The sequence below is a fragment of the Wolffia australiana genome, chromosome 9 (genome assembly GCF_029677425.1).
Source record: "Wolffia australiana isolate 7733 chromosome 9, ASM2967742v1".
NCBI lineage: Eukaryota > Viridiplantae > Streptophyta > Magnoliopsida > Alismatales > Araceae > Wolffia > Wolffia australiana.
The window spans coordinates 9,700,086-9,720,266 of NC_135843.1; the positions used below are offsets into that span (position 1 = coordinate 9,700,086).

At 42.6% G+C, this 20,181-nt stretch overlaps 1 protein-coding gene across 3 annotated transcripts; it reads right to left on the reverse strand.

Moving 5' to 3' along the window:
- Positions 1–16,021: 16,021 nt before the first annotated feature.
- Positions 16,022–19,634, reverse strand: LOC144707933 (uncharacterized). Of its 3 annotated transcripts, none has more exons than XM_078581214.1 (4): positions 18,674–19,634; positions 18,477–18,554; positions 18,104–18,151; positions 16,022–17,316 (listed from the first exon to the last, which is right to left on the reverse strand). In XM_078581214.1, exon 1 carries the CDS (start codon positions 19,554–19,556, stop codon positions 18,675–18,677), a length of 882 nt encoding a protein of 293 aa, XP_078437340.1. In that variant the 5' UTR covers positions 19,557–19,634; the 3' UTR covers positions 16,022–17,316; positions 18,104–18,151; positions 18,477–18,554; position 18,674. The 3 variants fall into 3 exon arrangements, with proteins under 3 accessions (XP_078437340.1, XP_078437342.1, XP_078437339.1); XM_078581216.1 differs by lacking the exon at positions 16,022–17,316 and adding an exon at positions 17,402–17,784; XM_078581213.1 differs by lacking the exon at positions 16,022–17,316 and having other exon boundaries at positions 17,788–18,151.
- Positions 19,635–20,181: the final 547 nt, after the last annotated feature.

A 20,181-nucleotide genomic window follows, 5' to 3' on the forward strand; every position in this document is an offset into this window, starting at 1 on the left:
CAACATAAACATAATATAAAATAAGAAACCATGAAAAAAGGAAGAATAAAAAGAAAAGGAGGAATAAAGACACCGAAGATGAAAAAACAACAATAGAAAATTATTTATTTCAATCTAATATGTTATATCTTGCATGTTATTTGTATTACTCTTTATATGTAAAATAGAGACTATCCTGAAGTTTTTATATTATTTTTCTTGAAGTGTGGGGAAACAAATATATCAACAAAACAAGAGGAAAAGAAGAAATCAAGCAGAAAAAGAAGGGAAGAAGAAAAATAAACATAATATAAAATAATAAACCATGAAAAAAAAGGAAGAATAAAAAGAAAAGGAGGAATAAAGACACTGAAGAAGAAAAAACAACAATAGAAAAATAAACAAATAGAAGAAGAAAATAAATGGATAAAAAAGAATAATAAAAGAAAAGAAATGGGGGAGCAAATAGGGGGAGGGGTAGTGCAAGCCAGTGTGCGAGGGGCAGCGCAAGCTAGGAGGGGGATCAGAAGTTTGGAGGGGGGAGAAACGACTAACCGAGAGGGGTGAGCAATGATCACATGCATTTTTAGTAGCTTACTTTGACCATATTTTACATGATTATTTGCATTATATTAATTACATATGCATGTTATCAAGCATAAAATGATTAAATTTATTTTTAGAATCATATTCTGAATTTTCTGCATTTTTATATACTTTTCAGTAATTTTCTGACATCAAAATTTGAAATAATATAATATTTCTGCAATTGTTCAATATTAAATTCATAAAGATATGATTTTTCTAAGTCCAAATATACATATTTATCTATCTGGGCCTTAATTGTATTAAATATGAATTATAGAATGCATTTTACTGTCTTTATTTTTGAAATACCACGTGTCCCCTTTTGACTCGTCAAATGATGATCAACCATGATTAAGCCTAATGATTGGCGTCAGCCAATTATCCACCTAATTTAATTCCTTTATGGTATCACTAATCGCTTTGCCATAATGGTACTTAATGGTTAACAAATATTTTTTTCATTTCTCTAGCGCAAGGTGACATGGACAAATTGAACAAAGACACTCTTTTTTTCGATATAAATGTACATTGAGAATGAGGCTCGCTTTTTGAGTTTTTTATTATGGCTGACCAATCAAATATTGTGGGGTCACCTATGTGTCACACGACACATGGCGCCACATGTACACGTGGCGCACATATCTCGATCTGTGATTGGATTTCCAAGAGGGCCGCGCTGATGCCCCCACATCAGTTGTGACCTGGCTATTTAAGAATATAATTATATATTAGGTTATTATTCTTTTATTTTGTCTTTTTCTCTAAGGTGACATTTGGCGTGACGAGAGCAGTCGATTGCGGTGACAATAATCTCAGCCAATGATTACATTAAATACTTGGATGAGAGAAAACCCAAACCAAATGATGTGATGATGCTAACGAGGATGAGGAGAAAGAAAATGTTGGATTAAAACAATGACTAAGAATCATCCAACTTCCAGGCTTGATACCCAATGATCCAGAACTCAAATTGAGCTGAAATTTTAAGGGAAGCTTTGTCTTTCTGTCTTATATCCATCCATATAGTTGGATCTAAAAATTGAGCCTCTAAACCTTGAAAAAAAATATTTTTAAGCTCATTTCCTCCTAGAAGTGAAGTTTTGAAGGTCCATCAAGTGTTCCTTGGTGTCTCTAGTACTTGGAGAGGTTCAATTGAGAAGTGGAGAGGTTCATCTGGATCAGGAAGATGCCTTGATCCTGACAGAATATAGGGATCTAAAGTTAGCCTCTCAGTTTACATTGTCTTCTCCAACACACTTAAGTAGATCACTCATTATCATCATCTATCACCTAGATTTGTTTCCATCACTTATCCACCTTCATCATCGTCCATTTATCACTCCTATCTAACATCTACTATCACCCACCCCATCATGATATCAGCATCTATCTTTCTCTTTCTCTTTTATAAAACATCTATCTATATCTCTCCATTCCTACCATCATTCTATCTTATTCTCACTACCTCCATCACCACATATTCTGATGGAAATATATGTGGCCAGCAAGCCAATCACACATTCCATGTCTCGTTCCATGTTAATACAACATATTCACTATAATGAAAACCATGAATGCATAATACGGAGATCACTAGTCTTTATGCATGTGTTCTAAATGTTCCTATTCAAAGAATACATGAGAAGGACATCAAAGTAGCCATATAGAATAACACTATATAGCCTCACTCATATAATGATTATGGTCGTTCCCGTGGCCATTGGTGTGGAGACACTAAGGATAGATAGCGGGTGATGTTTAGTGGAAAGAGTTCACTGAATTGATCCCTATGAATCCCTGAATGGTATTATACCAAACTGTCAATCAGGTTGATTCATGGCACGGTTGTGTAAGTGGTCCTTATTGATGGATATTATGTGACCACCAAGACAATCACACCACCATATTTATTTAAGTTCATTGAATAATATTATGTTCATTATCGTTCTAATGTGATGTTTATAATGAAGTCCATGAATACATGCAATAACATAGTGAATTGTGATGAGATCATAATTATGATGACATAGTGAATTATGATCATAATACATGCAATGACATAGTGATCACTAGTATTTAAACATGTATTCTAAATATTCTTATTTGATAGATAGTCGAGACAAACATCAAATTATCCAGATAGAATGGCACTAGCTGATCCTACTTATACGATAAGTATAGCTGATCCTGTGGCTATTAGTGTGAAGACACTAAGGAAAGATAGTGGGTGTTCTTTGGAGAAAGATTTTACTGAATTGATCCGTACGAATCCCTAAATGGTATGGTACCCAAAAGTCAATCAAGGTTATTCATGTCACGGTTGTATAAGTGATCCACTAACTTGAGACACCAAGGACATCTCGTGAATCGATGACTACATCTTGAGTACGACTTACGAGCCTCTAATCATGGGATTCAAACAAATCATAGCTCAGATGTAGTAAGAAGCTCATGGAGAGGATTGAGTGCTTAAGACGGGTTCATCTGCCCTCGGTATAAGAGGAGATCGACTCAAAGAAGACGATGCAGAAAAATCCTTGGCCAGGGCTGTGAGAATATTGGAGAAGGCATTTTCCAATGATCCCCGTTACGCATCAGTACTAATCGAATGACGTATTAGGGTTGACGATAATCCATATACTAAGTCGTTCGAGTGTCTCACGCGGAGGATGGATTATACATATATGGTAACCAATGAGGATAAAGATTCCATGAGAGAGTTTGAGGCTATTTGGTATCTTTTAGAGCATGAGGTGTAACTTGGTACCCCACGTGCTAGAAACTTAACCTATCGATTGGGTTAAATCGATCGTTATTTAATTAATCTATATGTTGATATAGTTAATTAATAAGTTTGGTCAATAATTGTTATTGGGCCACTAAAGTTATTATCTAGAATGATACACAACCCTAGATGGTTACATGCATAAGGTCATAAGGGCATTGGTGGATATATTTTACTTTTAGGATTTTTTAGAAAAAAACTTAGTAAAATATAAAGAGGGAAAGGACTCTCATTTCAAGCACTTATGCAAGCCAGATTTGAGAGCCCCTCCCTTTCTCCACTCTCTTTTCCACTCATCCAAAGAGAGTGTCTTCATGGTGAGAAGATCTTCTAGTTTTTCAAGAAAAATTTAAGAAGAAGACGTGGAGATCTAAGCGTTGAGTGATCGTGTGGATACTTCTGGAGGCCAGACGCATGAATGATGTCACAACGATCTCAGAGCGGCAAAGTCAAGAGTGAAACGAGTTCCCCAAAAAGTACATTCAATGTTTAATTTTAAAGATCGATTATGAATTGATCAACATGCTTCCGCATCAATGGAATCATGTTTTCCATGGATAAGCCAAAGCACAGAACCCAACACTTATACTTGAGACACTAAAGAAGTCTTGTGGACAGACAAATGTACTTTGACTATGAACTACGTGTTCCTAAACGTGGGATTCTTAATAGTCTTAGTTCGGGTGCATCAAGAAGTTTACGAAAATGGTGAGCGGTCAAGATGGGATTGTCCAACCTCGATATAAGAGGTGACATCTCAAGGAAGACGACGTGATGAAGTCCTTGGCCACGACAATAAAATATCAGAGCGGAGTTCTCCGATAATTTCCAAATGCATCAGTACTAAATCGGGTGATGGGTTAGGGTTTGACAGTTGACCATACCCTAAGTCGTCCAAGGAGCGTCAAGCGGATAAGGGATTATACGTACACTGTAACCGATGACGAACAGGTTCCATGAGTGAGTCGATACACAATCCTTTGTATCTTCTAGAGCACAAGGTATAGCTTAGTACCCCATGTGTTGGAGACTCAACTTATTGATTGGGTTAAATCAATCTGATGTAAATTAATCTATATGATGATATCCTTAATTAATTTGGAAGGCCAATAAAGGTTATTGGGCCTCTAGAGTTATTAACTAGACTGATACATGGGGCTAGAGGGGTCACACACAAATGATCTTTTGGATGTCAGAAGATATACTTATGTTGATGGAGCGCGCCCAAACGACATCGACAAATCATCATCAGAGGCGTCTTCACCGTCATCAGCATCACCGTCAGTCCGTGTCCAGCCTGGCTGGCATGCCAAAGCATCCATGAAGACGCCGGGTTTAAATACCCAGTGTAGAGCACGTCCGTGCACGTATTCACATTTTAATTGTATGTTTCAATCGTTTTAAATTATGTTTTAATTTCGTCACGATGAGTGCACCCTACTCGTCGTGACACATTTGTATCATTTTGTTTTCGTATCCATCTATATCGTTTTTGCATCGTTTTAATGTCTCTAGTTTTACCTTTGTTGTAAAAGGGGGGTCACCTAATGGGCCTCCCTAATGGACTCCTTGTAAAGGGCCCATCATGGCCCTATATAAGGCCATGATGAGCCCCAGGTTCATTTCATATCTGGTTGTTTTTTGGCAGTTACATTTTTCCGGTCTCACGAGAAGTATAGAGTGAAAGAGAAGAAGAGGAAGAAGAAGAAAGGGAGAAAGAGAGGAAGAAGAAGAAAAGAACGTGGAAGAGAAGAGATCGGACAGAAGACCCAAGGAAGAAGATAGTTAGGAGCTAAGGAAGAGGTTGGGCAGCCTTCCTGTGACCTCCTGGTCCGCCGATGACTGCTGATCTTCCACCATCGCGGTCCTCGCACGATCGACCATGACCACTGATGTAACCCTTGTGGTTATCGGTTTGCCGTCCTTGCCGAAGCCCGTCCTTCCCCTGCATCTTTGACTGGTCCTATCCACCCCACAACTTGCATGTATGGTTGGGATCCACGTCCTTTAACTAGAAAACCCTCCGTGACTCAACGGAACATTCCACCGTCCACCGTCGGGATCGCTTGGAGTTGACTTCCTCCGTCGCTTGAATGGGAAACCCTTGCTACGCACGATTTTGCGTTAGTGTTGGCTTCCACGAGTTGTGAGACTTTTCAACCCGCAGCGCGACTCCCCATCACTCAGCAGGTTGTCTGCCCTCACCACTGTGGTGCATTCGCGCCGTGGAGTCGTGACCTGCCCCTGGCTGGTCCGCGCTGACTCCGTGGTGTCGATTCCATTGCGGCCAGACTCTGCTCGATCTTGACGGCTAGGATGCCCCCACGAGGCGAAGACAGGTCAAAGAGCTGCTATCACTCTGGGCTCTCTGTACTATCAGAATAATGAACCGTCCACCTGCTCGTCTGCGTCTGCTCACCACCCGCCACTGCCACCGGATTCATCCGTGTCACACTATCCAAGGACGCGCCCCCCGGAATTGGCCGAACGCTTGAACCGCTGCGAAGGCGCCATCTCCACCCGACCTTATCCTCGTCTATGCCCTCCATTCTCCCGCTCTTGCCCCGTGATATCGCTGCTGGTTGGAATACTCCGTGCCCGTCTTCGGCACACCTCCGCCTTCCCGCCCGCGCTAGTCTGTGCATCGACGATGAACACCAACCCATCGAGGTACGCTGTTCCCCTTGCTTGTCAGTTTAATTATGTATTTCAATATATTTTTGACTGCACTCCACCGCTCTCGGGCTAGATTAAGTGGGAGAATATTGAAAAAAAACTATGAGTTGAGCATCTTCCTAGGTACAGGGCGAGCCTGTCTGTTACGTGCGAGCCCCTATAGAATTATTTCATTCAGTGCCGTCATCGCTGTCGTCGCTATGACGAGGGTGAGAAGGTCACTGCCATTGTCATCGGCCGCCTGCTCCGGAGCTCGAAACTCGGTGAATTCCCACTCGTCGGCCATGCACGTACACTCCACTTAGGACATTCACATCCACGTAGTTACATTCCCGTTAGGGAATTACCCGTCGAATGACGCCATTGACGACGTCTGATATCATATGTTTTGGTGGTTTTTATGAAAAATACCCACTTAGTAAAAATAGGGGAATACCTTGAATGAAATTCACCCATACCAGAATTGTTTAGGGCCTTCCCCTTCTTCTCCCTTCTCCGTATGACTCTTCTCCATGCCTGATGTGATCGAGACTGCGCAACAGCAATGATGGAGGTAGAACGGGACTCATCAAGAGAAGGAGGAGATCCAATATGCTGAGGACCGTGTGGATACATCTAGAGGCTGCACATTTGAGCAGCTCGACTCGTCTTGATCTGGGATCCAAGAAATCACGGATGCGATCCGTGCAAGGGTACTTCATTTCAATGGTTTAATCAATGTCGTTCAATTTTGTTTAAGTCTTTTGCTGCGGAATGTTTTGATTATCCATCTCAAGGCCTGTAGAAACCAACATGTTCTACCTTCCACGTCACTACCACCACCGCCGTCAAGATCTCATCCATCTCTTCATCCTTATATACTATAAAACCTAACTCCTAAAAGCCCTAATTAACCACCTCTATCATATATTCAACCCTAATCTCGTTTCACGCCACCCATTCACTAGCTCATGCACTACATGTAACTATTCTCATCTTCATGGTTTCATCCAATTTAGAGCGTTATTTCGGTAACATCCGTTCCATGTGGAGATAACCCTTACTTGCCAATAGCTTACTAAATTATTCATGAGTATTGGTTAATAAATTTTATTGATTAAACTCAATTTTTCAAAGATGTAATTTACCCCTATTGTGAGTTTATCAAGCACACAATCAACTAGGAGGGGGGACCATGTGGCTAACGAGGATGGGGGAGCATGCAACTAGCGGGAAGGAGGTGCATCCGATTGGGGTAAGTGTGAACAAGTAACAATGGGAGGAGTGTGGTTTACAAGAATAATAATAATAATAATAATAATAATAATAATAATAATAATAATAATAATAATTTTTTATTAAAATATAGTCACTAAAGTTTGACCCTGATCCAGGTTGACCATCTGACTATATCCAGCCCGAGTGACCAATCTCATCGTTAGACTGTCCTAATTTGGTCAGGTCTGATCAGTTTCCAGTCCAAAATGTTAAATCCTACCAAAAGATGGATGCTCATCAATATATTTATTACTTCTTGAGAAAACTCTAGGTTATCATTGTTGAAATTCTAATCCCTGGCATCTAAAAAGTTTCCCCATGAAATATTTCTCCAGATCCCCATCATTCTTTTCCCCTTTTCTACTTGGGCAACCTCCCCTACCAATGTGTTTGGAACACCAAAAATGATAGATGGTGGATCAATAATGAGGCTAATCGAAATGAAAATATGGATATTCACATGTATCACAAGGATATGTCTAGATGCCAAAAATTTGAATTTATCAACACAATTCACTTGAGAAATATAGAAATCACAAAATTCAAGATACAAAGGCGGTCAAATAATCAGGTTTTCCATTATTTTCAAAGCATGAAATTATTCCATTTTATCGTCTGTTGTGAAAATTGTGCTTGGATCACCTCAATCACAGCTTGAGAACTCACACAGACTCGGTGAGGATACCCATAAATGATTGGAAACACTGATTTAGTGATGCACCATCAAAAATCTTGAATCATCCACTAGCTTACATGGTGAACATACAAATTATACCTTTATGTCCACTCATCAACACAGTTATTAAAAAGTTCAAGGGAAAATTCCGTTATCTTTTCATCACTTGGAAGAGTTTGATGGATCATTCCACATCCATGATCTTTAAGCTAGTGAAAAACACTGATGTGACATTAGACAAAACATCAATTTCATAGAGCTTTATTCAAATGAATAACTGCCAAACAGATATTCAGAAATATTAACCACAGTATTTGATAGGGATCAATTTGGAAACATCACATTGGAAAATTTAGAGAATAGAGTGTCTATACACGCCCTCAAGGATAGATTGAAAGACCAGCTTGTGAAACTTGCTTTGGACTTCAACAATTTAGAATAAAGAGGAAGTATACTTTGTTAAAGTAATACTACTACATGGGAGAGAAATTTTTTTTAGTAAAAGTGGTTTGTGATTTCACATAGGGACAAAGTGGGACATTCCATGATGCATTTCTGAGGATGAAGTACTATGCCAGTATAAGTTAGTACGTAAGTTGGTTCAAATATAATTACAAGGATTAGGAGATGAAAATAGGCACTTATTGAAATGAACCTTGTGGAGAGAAAAATATGACCAAGTATGACAATGGAGCTCTCGAGACAATCAAGACAGTATCTCAAAGTACCGATGACATGCATCTTGTGCATGCATGTACATCATCATTCACTAATTTTAATGGCTAGCTACTATGATTATGAGACATGCCATCACAGTTTTATATTATTTTGACCATTACCATGTCATTCCAATAAGTCATATTTTTTATATTATTTTATTGTTAACTATATCATTTATGCATGTTTGGCTTTTCTCAATGTCAAAGAATTATAAATAAACCACCTTTCTTGTGTTTAGTTCTTTCGAATATTAATTGGATGAACAAGGAAGCAAATAGAAGAAGAATACTAGAATTGTTCCTTTCAAGGTTAACCAACTTGTTCTTTTCAAGTCAAACTTGATTACTGAAAATTAACCCTTATCTCTCTAATTATTTATTTCTGATGGCATGGATTTATAGAAGATGAAAATTTAGAAACTGATAGAGAAATCTTAGTTTTAAAAGGACTTGAAAATTAAAAATTTGAACTTTATGAGTTAATTTATTAAATGAATTTTGGGGAATCAAAAACTCATAAAAGTAAAACCATATGTATAGGCCTGCGATGTAATGTGACTGTGCTGACAAGCGATGACATGTCAAGAAGCCAGCATTATAGCACTGGCCCATTGTCATCAACTACATGGTTCAAGGGTTTGTCCATAGGTGGCCTGCAATGCTCTGATGGATATTGCTTATGTAAACCCAGTATTCACTGCAACCATTATATACTCCTCTAAAAATAAAAATATTTCCTAATGTGATTAATATTTTGAAGCTCTATGCAAAGAGGAAGAATGTGATTCATCGAATGAAGATCTAATGCCCAAGGGTAGTTCAAAGAGGCAATTACTATGCACCCCATGACGTGCATGACATGGACACTCCCATGACATAACATTAAATCATCTCAACTGTTTGATTCCATTTAGAGAAACAGATGACTGAGATATCTCCTGTTCATATTCTTGTATTTAGGTTTCTCTCTCCATTCAAGGGAAACAAACTTACAAAACAGTCAATTGATTGAGCGTTTAGTTGTATTTATTTGTTCAGAAATATAGTGATTTGTATTTTTACTTGATAATGCTCATCTTGGTGCAAAAATCATGTCAACCCATCTGAACAGGAGGGACAATCATGTCCAGTGCACTAGAAGTCCAAAAGTGAAGAATGAGGTAATGAATGAGTTTGAACTTGATTTAAGGCCTAATTTTTGGGATCTGTGGGTTGGGAAAATGTACTATTTGTTGATTTCAATTTTTAACAAGTTTGTTTTGCAATTCGATTATAAACTTGATGAGATTTGGATTGAATTTTACAGTAAGTTCATCCTCTGATTTCTCCCTCTTTTGTTAACCAAATCTTTTTCTCCCTCCACCCATCACATATACCTTCTGACCAAATGGAAAGCTTGACAAACTGTCAAGCCACTTTCACTAGTTCGGAGGACATGGGTAGCGGTACTAGTGGTCGGGATTCCACAGAAGAGGAGGACGATGTCTCCCTCTCGGAGGACTCTGATATGGATACCTCTCCTTATTCGAGACACCGTTCGGATGCATCACCTCCACCTTCACGCCGTACATACAACACCCGATCTCGGGTGTGTCACGCGAGCCGATAGATCTATGATTCCAACTCTCGTTTGGAATTGTAGAGGGATCGGAAACCCTCTCACCCAAACACATCTCCTATCCCTTATCACTAGGCACAGATTAGGCATAGTGGGGCTCCTCGAACCGATGATTACATCGGACCAGTCCCACTCTATCGCGAGGAAACTCGGGATGGACCATGTTTACTGCCATCCCTCGAATAAGCTATGGCTTCTTTGGAAGCGAGACTATTCGATCGCACTATTGGCCGAAGGGACACGGTACGTCACCTTTGACGTACCATACTCCCCAAAGCCCTACCTACTTACTATTGTGTATGCCTTGCACAGACCCACCGAGCAGGAGGCCCTTTGGGCGGAACTCGCCCAACACATTCACTCCCACTCGCAGCTAGTTGATTTACCTTGGCTTACAGCCGGAGATTTCAACTGCATACGGGACATCAGCGAGCGCCAAGGGGGCCGCCCACCTCGGCTACGCTCTATGCACGCCTTCAATGACTTTATCCACGCGACTTCATTAGTGGAACCGCCGACCATAGGGGAGAAGTGGACTTGGTGCAATGAACGTCACGCGGACGCGCATTTATACAAACGACTTGATCGCTGTTTTACTAATAGTACCGCATTGATGCATTGCACCCTCACAGTAGAGATCCTTCCGAGACTTTACTCGGACCATACACCGATCCTCCTTCTCCCAGAGTCAAGTCATCGGGTCCTGCGTCCCCCCTTTCGCTTCCAAACCATGTGGTTAGAACATGGTGATTTCCATAGCTATGTATGTAAAACATTGGCATGGATCGATTTCTACATCCCCTATGGAGAACTTCAGTTATCGCCTGAGGAACCTCAAGCTCCACCTCAAATGGTCGTCACGTCTTTGGCGACGTCCATTCACCGGTCGAAGAACTTAAAAAGAAATTAGCTGATGTCGACCGCCACCTACAGGATTGCTAGACAGATGACATGGGAGAGCGCCAGCTACGTCTCAGAGAGCAGCTTGAGGATGCCATGCGACGACAGGAGATATTTTATCTCCAAAAATCGCGTATCCAATGGCTGCGAGAGGGTGATAGAAACACACGTTTCTTTCACGCCTCGATCCGTCACAGAGCGCGCCCGAACTATATGACCATATTGGAGACGTATAGTCAGGATCCTGACCAGCTGGCAGTCGCAGGAGTGGAGTACTATCACTCACTCCTCTCTTCACAGCCTACTGTTATGAGCGAGGACCTTCTTTCTTCCATCCCTTCCTTGGTGACCAACCAAGACAATGCACTTTTGGTAGCCCTTCCGACCCAAGCTGAGATCAAAGAGGTAATTTTTTCCTTGGGCCGTAACAAAGCCCCAGGACCGGATGGATTCACCGCAGAATTTTATATAGCGTGCTGGGACATTGTAAGGACCGACCTGGTGCTAGCTATCAAGGAGGTGTTCAGGAGTAAAGTCGTCGCATGAAGTTGAAAATCCACTTTTTTAGCGCTCATTCCAAAAGTGGACACTCCAACTTCCTTTCGAGATTTTTGTCCCATTAGTCTTTGTAATGTATGCTATAAAGTCGCATCTAAGATCATTACAAAATGACTAGGATGCTTCCTTGATAGACTTATCTCGCTAGAGCAGTGTAATTTTGTCAAGGGTCGACAGATCCATGACAGTATCACACTAGTGCACGAGAAAGCCCAGTCCATAGACACTCGTATCCGGGGCTCCAATGTCATCATCAAGCTTGATATGGAGAAGGCCTTTGATCGAGTTGAGTGGAATTTCCTCCTCGAAGTGTTACGGCGCTTCGGATTCACATATGTGTTCATTGCACTTGTCGATGCTTGCATTAGGGAGAATCACTTCTCCCTCTTGATGGATGGAAATTCCACTGGCTTTTTCACGGCTACGCGGGGGCTCAGGCAGGGTGATCCTATTTCACCTACCCTCTTTATATTGATGGAGGAGGTCTTCAGCCGAACGCTCACGCGGGCGATCAACCAAGGCCTCATCCAGCCGTACTTTACGAAGAGGGGTTGCCCGATTCTCTCGCACTCACTATTTGCTGATGATGCCATCTTGTTGCTCAATGGATCTAAAAAATCCATTAAGGAATTTATGAGCGTCCTTACGTCTGACGCGCCGGGCCAGCTCGTTAACGCCTCGAAGAGTAGCTTTATAGTGAGACCTTCCACCACTATAAGGCGCTCTGAGATACTCCAGCACCATACACGATTCTCACGAGGACGCCTTCCGTTCGATTATCTTGGATGCCCTATCTTTCTTGGCCCCGCTCGTCATCACTATTTCGATGCCGTGCTGGGTAAGCATAGAAAGAAGCTAGAGGGATGGAAACTTCGTTTCCTCTCCCTAGGAGGTCGTATCCAACTTCTTCGGCATGTCCTCATGAGTATCCCGTTACATACCCTTGCGGTCCATTCCCTATCTCTTACCGTTCTCCGCTCTGTAGAACGCATATGTGCGCGTTTTCTATGGTCTGGTCACCTCGAGGGAGAGATGCGCCATCATTGGGTTTCTTGGGAGAAAGCATGTCGACCGACAGAAGAAGGAGGTCTAGGGATCAGAAGACTTTCGGACGTCCAGGACACGCTTCAAAAGAAGCTTGTATGGCGTATGCGTACCACATCCTCCCCATTGGGGAATTTTATCCTCGTCAAATATGGCGAATGGGCATGTCGCGAGATAGATATTCGGGGATCTAGGAGGTGGCGGGCGTGGCAGCGCCATTGGCTTGAGATGGCTCAAGTCACACGCTGGCATATAGGCCGAGGTGACATCAGCGCATGGTATGATACCTGGCATGCTGATGCACCTCTAGGAGCAACACGGTCTCCCCCTGGACACACTTCCTGAGGTCCAGACTACACCGCTGGACTCGAGTTCTGACTCTGCTATCTGGACACTCACATCTGATGGAGCCTACACGTGCCGCTCTTCTTGGGAACACTTTCGCCCAAAATCCCCTATACAGCATTGGGGTCGCGGTATCTGGCATCCGGCCATCCTTACGCAAGTCTCCTTTTTCCTTTGGCGATTATTACATCGAGGGCTCCCGACTGACGATCGAGTGATCCGTATAGGGCACTCGCTACCTTCCCGCTGCCATTGTTGTCCTTCACTTCCCCACACAGAGACCATGGATCACCTTTTCTTTTATAGTGAGGTAGCATTGGCATGCTGGCGCCCAATCACAGACTATTGGCGTCTACTGACCCCGTTTGAGTGTTTTGGCAAGCTCTTTCTCTCGCCAATACACTCTAAACGACGCCCCATCCTATACATCACCATAGCTTATCTACTATGGGAGATATGGAAAGGGCGAAACTCTTGTCGTTTTGCAGGTACACCCATGCGCGCTGTGGACATCCTATGTCGGGTCAAGTTATGGCTACGCTGTATTCACCGCCTCATTTCCCCTTGAGACGGCAGCTTAGCATTCGCTTGCGAGCTCCTTGGATCCTTAGGGATGCCCGTGACCCATGCCCCTATCCGCACTCAGTATAGGATTGTTTATTGGCTCTCACCGCCAGTTGACATCCTCAAATTAAATGTGGATGGCGCGGCCAAGGGGAACCCGGGACCAGCTGGGGGAGGCGGTATCCTTCGGAATCATACAGGGAGTATACTCTTCGCTTTCTCTTCTTTTTATGGAGTACGGACTAATACAATAGCCAAGGCTATGGCGATACGTGATGGTCTACTCCTTTGTGAGGAGCGGAACCTTCACAATATCGTTGTAGAGTCGGACTCATGGGTATTAGTTGATATGCTTCGTACATGTCCATGTTCCTAGTGGCGCCTCCACCGCATATGGCAAGATATCATGCGGTGTCGTCATCGAATCAAGTGCTTTCGCCATCAGCTACGAGTGGGCAACCAGACCGCTGACGCCCTCCCCAATCACGCGGTACACACAAGGACCCCCTCCTCCGTCTTTCTCTCTTGGCAGGCGCTTCCTTCTACGGCTCGGGGATGTTACCGAATCGATAGTCTCGGCCTACCGACCCTCCGCACACGGCGAACCCATGCGACGGCAGGCCCGCAGGATTGGAGAATCGCGTGGAATGGTGGAGTTTGAGGAGCGGATTGCACCCGCCCTGACTAGCGCCCCCACGCACTTCAGCCCCCGCTTGATGACATGAAGGCAAGGATATCTCCCGACCTACACCGATACCGCCGGGCAGCTCTGGAGGGACGATGACGACCACACTTCCCCGAGCGCCTAGAAGGTATCAGTTATGTATCTTTTCTTTTCTTAAACAATGGGCGTGGACAAGTGGGATCTGAGTGTAATTGGGATATATATACTCGCTCCACGCCTAAAAAATATTGAAAAACACTTCACTTGATAAATAAAAACCTCCTGGGTGGCGTCCAGGGCACGGATGGATCGGTCTACGGGCACAACCCTAGGGTTGGCCGTACCCGGCACCGTGTTTTTGCCAATAAAAAAAAAAAGATGCACTGTGAAGTCCCCTTTCCATTTATATAAACTTTTTTCAGTTTTGTCAAGTTTTTTAACCTCAAAGCTTTATTTGACCATCACATTCTCATGCGAGCCATGAGTTTTTGGGCATAAATTTTGAGTGCTATATCTCGATAATCAAACCTCCATTGTTCATGATAATTTCATCTTTGTAATTATCTTCATAAAATTTCCATTCGTATCTAATTAGTCCAATTCTGATATCAATTTTTTGCTCAATTCATTGACTTTGGGTGGACTTAAACAACTGGGGTCATATCCAAGCTGATTGAAAATTGATAGTAATTTCATAAATTATCTAAAAATCCGCCTCTTTCTGTTCATAATTCTTTCTTTGTATAGTTTATTTTGTAACTATATGATTTGAAATGGGAAGAAAATATTATATACTTCAATGCATTCCCTTTGACCTACCCATATGATGAAAGTAATCATGTAATTTTAAAAATGTCTTATAATCCATAAATTATATTGTTTCTGATAATTTCAAAAATTAAAAAAGCAGCTTAAAAAATACAATGAATTGACTTTGTCAACGCATATACATGAGTTGACTTGCTCATTTTTTTCATCTGATCTTTAATTTGCTTACATAACTTTCACAGAAATATGGGTTTCGGACATATTTCACAAAATTAGATCTAATTTTATTTTTGAACGAATGTATTTAATATATTTGAACAAAATTATCAGGTTGACCTTTATTTGTGCAATAAATTAGAACTAATTTTCACAATGGGTTCCCAAATTCCCTACTCCCCTCTCACATGTTAAATACCCTATGTTAGTTGCAATTTCAAATGTACTAACAATTTTGGACACACACATCGGGTACAACATTTATATAAAAAAATGCACAATTATAGGCAATTTTGATGTCCTCATCTACACGTGCATTGAACGAAGTTTAAATTGAGAAAAAGTCCTAATCAATATTTTCATTTTTTTGACACAAAGTGTAGAATTCTATTTAGTATATTAAGAATATGAATATATACATTTATAATAGTAAGGTTTTTATTAATTAATTATGAATTATGATAGTTACTAGTTTTCAGTCTTACAAAGTGCTCCAGATGAAAATCAGGCTGGCACTAATTCTACTGGTTTAAGCAAACATAAGTAGTTTAATGGTGTAATATAAATAAAAAGTGTTAGTAAATATTTTTCAAGCTGTCAAGTAAATAATGTTCTAGTGAGGGAAAAGATATTGGAGAGAGCCAAGACAGTGGAGCAGGAAAGCTTTTATGGTAAGGAACAGAAGGCAGATCATATTTCAGAAGCAGAACAAATCCCCCCCCATTTCCAATATTTGCACAGAGAGAGGAGAGAGAATGGCGAGAGAGAGAAAGTGTGAGGAGAGAATAGAGAAGAGAGAGAGGAGAGAAGAGAGAGGGAGAGGAGGGAAGAGAGAGAATGGAGACGAGAGAGATAATATGGAGAGAGGGGGAGAGAAGAGAGTGGGGAAGAGGGAGAGGAGAGAGGATAGAGAGGAGGGGAGAGAGAATGGGGAAGAGGTAGAGGGGAGAGGATAGAGAGGAGAGGAGAGAGAATAGAGAGGAGAGAAGAAAGAGAGATAGAGAAGAGAGAGAGCATAGAGAAGAGATCGAATAGAGGAGAGAGAGAGAGTAGAGAAGAGAGAGCATAGAGAAGAGATCGAATAGAGGAGAGAAAGTAAAGAAGAGAGAGAGATCGAATAGAGGAGAGAGAGAGATCGAATAGAGAAGAGAGTAAAGAAGAGAGAGAGAGAGAGAGCAAATGGAGAAATAGAGGGGGAGGAACACAGACTCACAGGGAGAGAGATGAGAGAGAGGGACAGATAGAGAGAGGAGAGAGAGTAGCGAGAGAGAGAAAGTGTGAGGAGAGAATAGAGAAGAGAGAGAATGGAGACGAGAGAGAGATAATATGGAGAGAGGGGGGAGAGAAGAGAGTGGGGAAGAGGGAGAGGAGAGAGGACAGAGAGGAGAGGAGAGAGAGATAATATGGAGAGAGGGGGGAGAGAAGAGAGTGGGGAAGAGGGAGAGGAGAGAGAATCGAGAAGAGGGAGAGGAGAGAAGGTAGAGAGGAGAGGAGAGAGAATAGAGGAGAGAAGAAAGAGAGATAGAGAAGAGAGAGAGAGTAGAGAAGAGAGAGAGCATAGAGAAGAAATCGAATAGAGGAGAGAGAGAGTAGAGAAGAGAGAGCAGACAGAAGAGATCGAATAGAGGAGAGAGAGCGTAGAGAAGAGAGAGTTAGAGTGGAGAAGAGAGAGATCGAATAGAGGAGAGATAGAGTAAAGGAGAGAGAGAGAGAGAATAAATGCAGAAATAGAGGGGGAGGAACAGAGAGAGAGAGAGATGAGAGAGGGTAGAGAGAGAATTTTCGAATCAAGGCTTTCTCAGAGACCTAAAACCTATCAGATTATTCAGCTCAGCTTGATTTATTAGATCTATTGGGAGATGAAGAGATTCCCAGCAAACGGATGTTCTTCAACGGTCAAAGGAAAAAACAGTCCTACAGTCTGATAATAGGGGCAGAAGAGCCGATCATTTCCAATGTCTGTAGAGAGAGAAACAAAGAGATTTGAGAACCAGAAGTCCCCGTAATTTGTAGAGAGAGAATGAGAATAAAGACAAAGAAGCAGACATTTTAGACTCAGAAAAGACCCCACCATTTTCAATGTTTCTAGAGAGAGAGAGTCAGATATCAGAGCAGAAGAACCCACCATTTCAAATGTTTGTAGACAGAGAAAGAAAGAGATTACAGATGCCGAACCCCCCATTTCAGAGTTTTTAGAGAGAGAGAGACAGAGAAACGGTCATTTCCAATATTTAAAGAGAGAGAAGGAGCGAAATTTCAGAAATAGAAGAGTACGTCATTTCCAATATTTGTAGAGGGAGAAGGAGAGAAATTTCAGAAATAGAAGAGTACGTCATTTCCAATCTTCCCTGAGAGAGAGAGAAGACCCCAAAATTCTGATTTTTGTAGAGAGAGAGACAGACAAACAGAGCCCGTCCTTTCCGAGGACTGTAGAGAGAGAAAGACAGATACTTCAGAAGCAAAAGAGCCCACCATTTACAGTGTTTATAGACAGCCAGAGACAGACATACACACAGAGAGAGATTTCAAAAGCAGAATACCCCGCCATTTCCTATGTTTGTAGAGAGAGAGAGAGAGAGAGAAAGAGAGAGAGAAAGAGAGAGAGAGACTTTAATGGTGGTGAATGGAGGTGTCAGACCCAGGAGTGCAGCGTGGGGTGTTTGAGCTTTACTCGACAGGAAGTTTAGGTGGGGGTCCGGAAGAAAGAGAGAGAAATAGAGATAGAGAGAGAGAGAAAGAGACGTACCAGGAAGAGAGAGAAGACGTCTGGCCGCAGGCTTCTCTGCTCCCCTCTCTGCCCAGCGATAAACGACAAGCAACGTTAGAAATAGTGAGAGATTTAGTGAGATAAAGAGACAAAGAGAGAATGGGAGAGTGAGATAAGGCAGGTAGAATGAGCGAGAGGAAGAGAGAAAACTAATGACAGAAAGATCGGTAGAGAGAGAAAGAGAGAGAGTCTCTCCTGTGTCAGAATCGATCAGGAACCCTACTTACCAATGAATGCCTTGCAGATTTATCTTCTCGGGAAGCAAGAAAGTGATTCACTTTCTGGGTCCAATGAGAGAGAAAGAGAGAGAGAGAGAGAGAGCAAGAGATAGAGAGAGAGAGGAATAACGTACACTTTGCCCAACGCCGGAAGAGTCAAACGGCGAGGAGATAACTTCGAGGTCCAGGCATTGACACGCTACACCACGTTCCTGTTACGCACCCATCACAGTAAATGAAAGAAAAATCCAAAAACAATTTGAAACCAAATTGAATTCAAAGAGGAACAGTCCCCATGCAACAGCAAATTTTCTCTCTTTTTTTTTTTTACCTTAACAATCCCGAACGTTCTTCGAACCCTTCTTCCCATTTCCCACGGCATTGCCATTTCTTGAACCGAAGAAGAGCCCAAATCGACGGAGAGAGCACAAGGGAACGTTCAACACCGGCGCCACTCTCACAACGTTAGCAGAGTAGCAACGCTCCACTCTGTGCTTCACCCCGGATCCGCCATTGAAGGAACCCGGGCTGCTAGAACTCCTCTCCAGCCCACTGAACACCACCTTCCCAGAAGCGTTCATCCGCGGAGAATCAACAAGCGCGGCGGATCTTCGACCCCCGACAGGAGCTTGATTGGGTTCATGGCGAACTCTGGGAAGATTTCTACCTCGGGAATCAAGAGACAGCCGAGGGAGATGTTCATCGAAGGACGCCGCCGATGACGACGACGAGGACAAGGATCGCCGAGAGAAAGAGCAAGAATCACGGAGAAGCGGAAGGTGTTCATCGGAGTGCCTGCCGTGCCTGCGGAGAAAATGCCGGATAGAGGAGATCGAAGAGGTCCGACTGGAGCACGCGGAGATCTTAGGCGGATCCTCTTTTTCCAGCAATTTCCGGATCCGATCGAGCTTCAGGGATCGGAGATTGGGGGGATTTGCGAGCTGCATTGGAGCGATCTTCCCCTCGGAGAAGAGTTCATCCGCGGAGAGCATCGCCGGGGATTCATCCGCGGTGCGGAACTCGAACTCCGCCGTGGTTTCTCTGGCTGGAGATTCTCCGGCGACAGAGATTGCTGAAGAAGACGCGGATTTCTCTTCCGCTGCGATCGATTCATCGGAGTGGGATTCGGGGGAGAAGGAGATGCGAGGATTGAGCCAGCCGCAGGCCGGGGAAGGCGTGAGATCGAAGAAACCTTCCGCCATTGCAGACGCCATCGCCGAGCATCAATCGCGAGCGAATTCTACCCCAGATTGCTCGCCGCCGGCCGATCTCTGTCGCTTTCTTCTTGGTTTTCGCCGCGGAGGAGATGAAAATCGAGCTGAAAATCGCTCTTACGGCTGTATATATAGAGAGAGCTGGAGGAACTTCGGTTGAATCTCGACGAATCGTAGCGCGCCACGTGGCGTGTTCTACAGACGCCATTCCCCCAAAGGCGGGAAAAACAATGCCCGAAAAAAAAAGTCGAAATTATCCTTCAGTTACGCTTCGTGGTTGTTGTTGCTGAATCAGGGAGCAGTGGCATTTTCGTTAATAATTACAGAAGCTATTTTGGAGGTCTGTTTCGGTCACCGAACGGGAAAATCCCGACCGTTGATCGAGCCCCCGACAGATGGCTTGTGGGACCCGTGCTTAATTCAACTCTTTTTTAATAAAAATAAATAAATTCAGTGTCTTGTGGGGCCCACTTTTATTCTCTTTTTTGGTAAAAAACAAATAAATTCAATGGCTTCTGGGGCCCACGCAAATCCAACTCTTTTTTAGTAAAATTATAATTTAATGACTTGTGGGGCCCACGTTTAATTCAACTCTTTTTTGAATAAAAATAAATTAATTCAATAT

What these genes read in the sequence shown, in the direction of transcription:
- LOC144707933 (XM_078581214.1), bottom strand. Translation starts at nt 19,556, where the DNA reads ATGGCGTCTGCAATGGCGGAAGGTTTCTTCGATCTCACGCCTTCCCCG.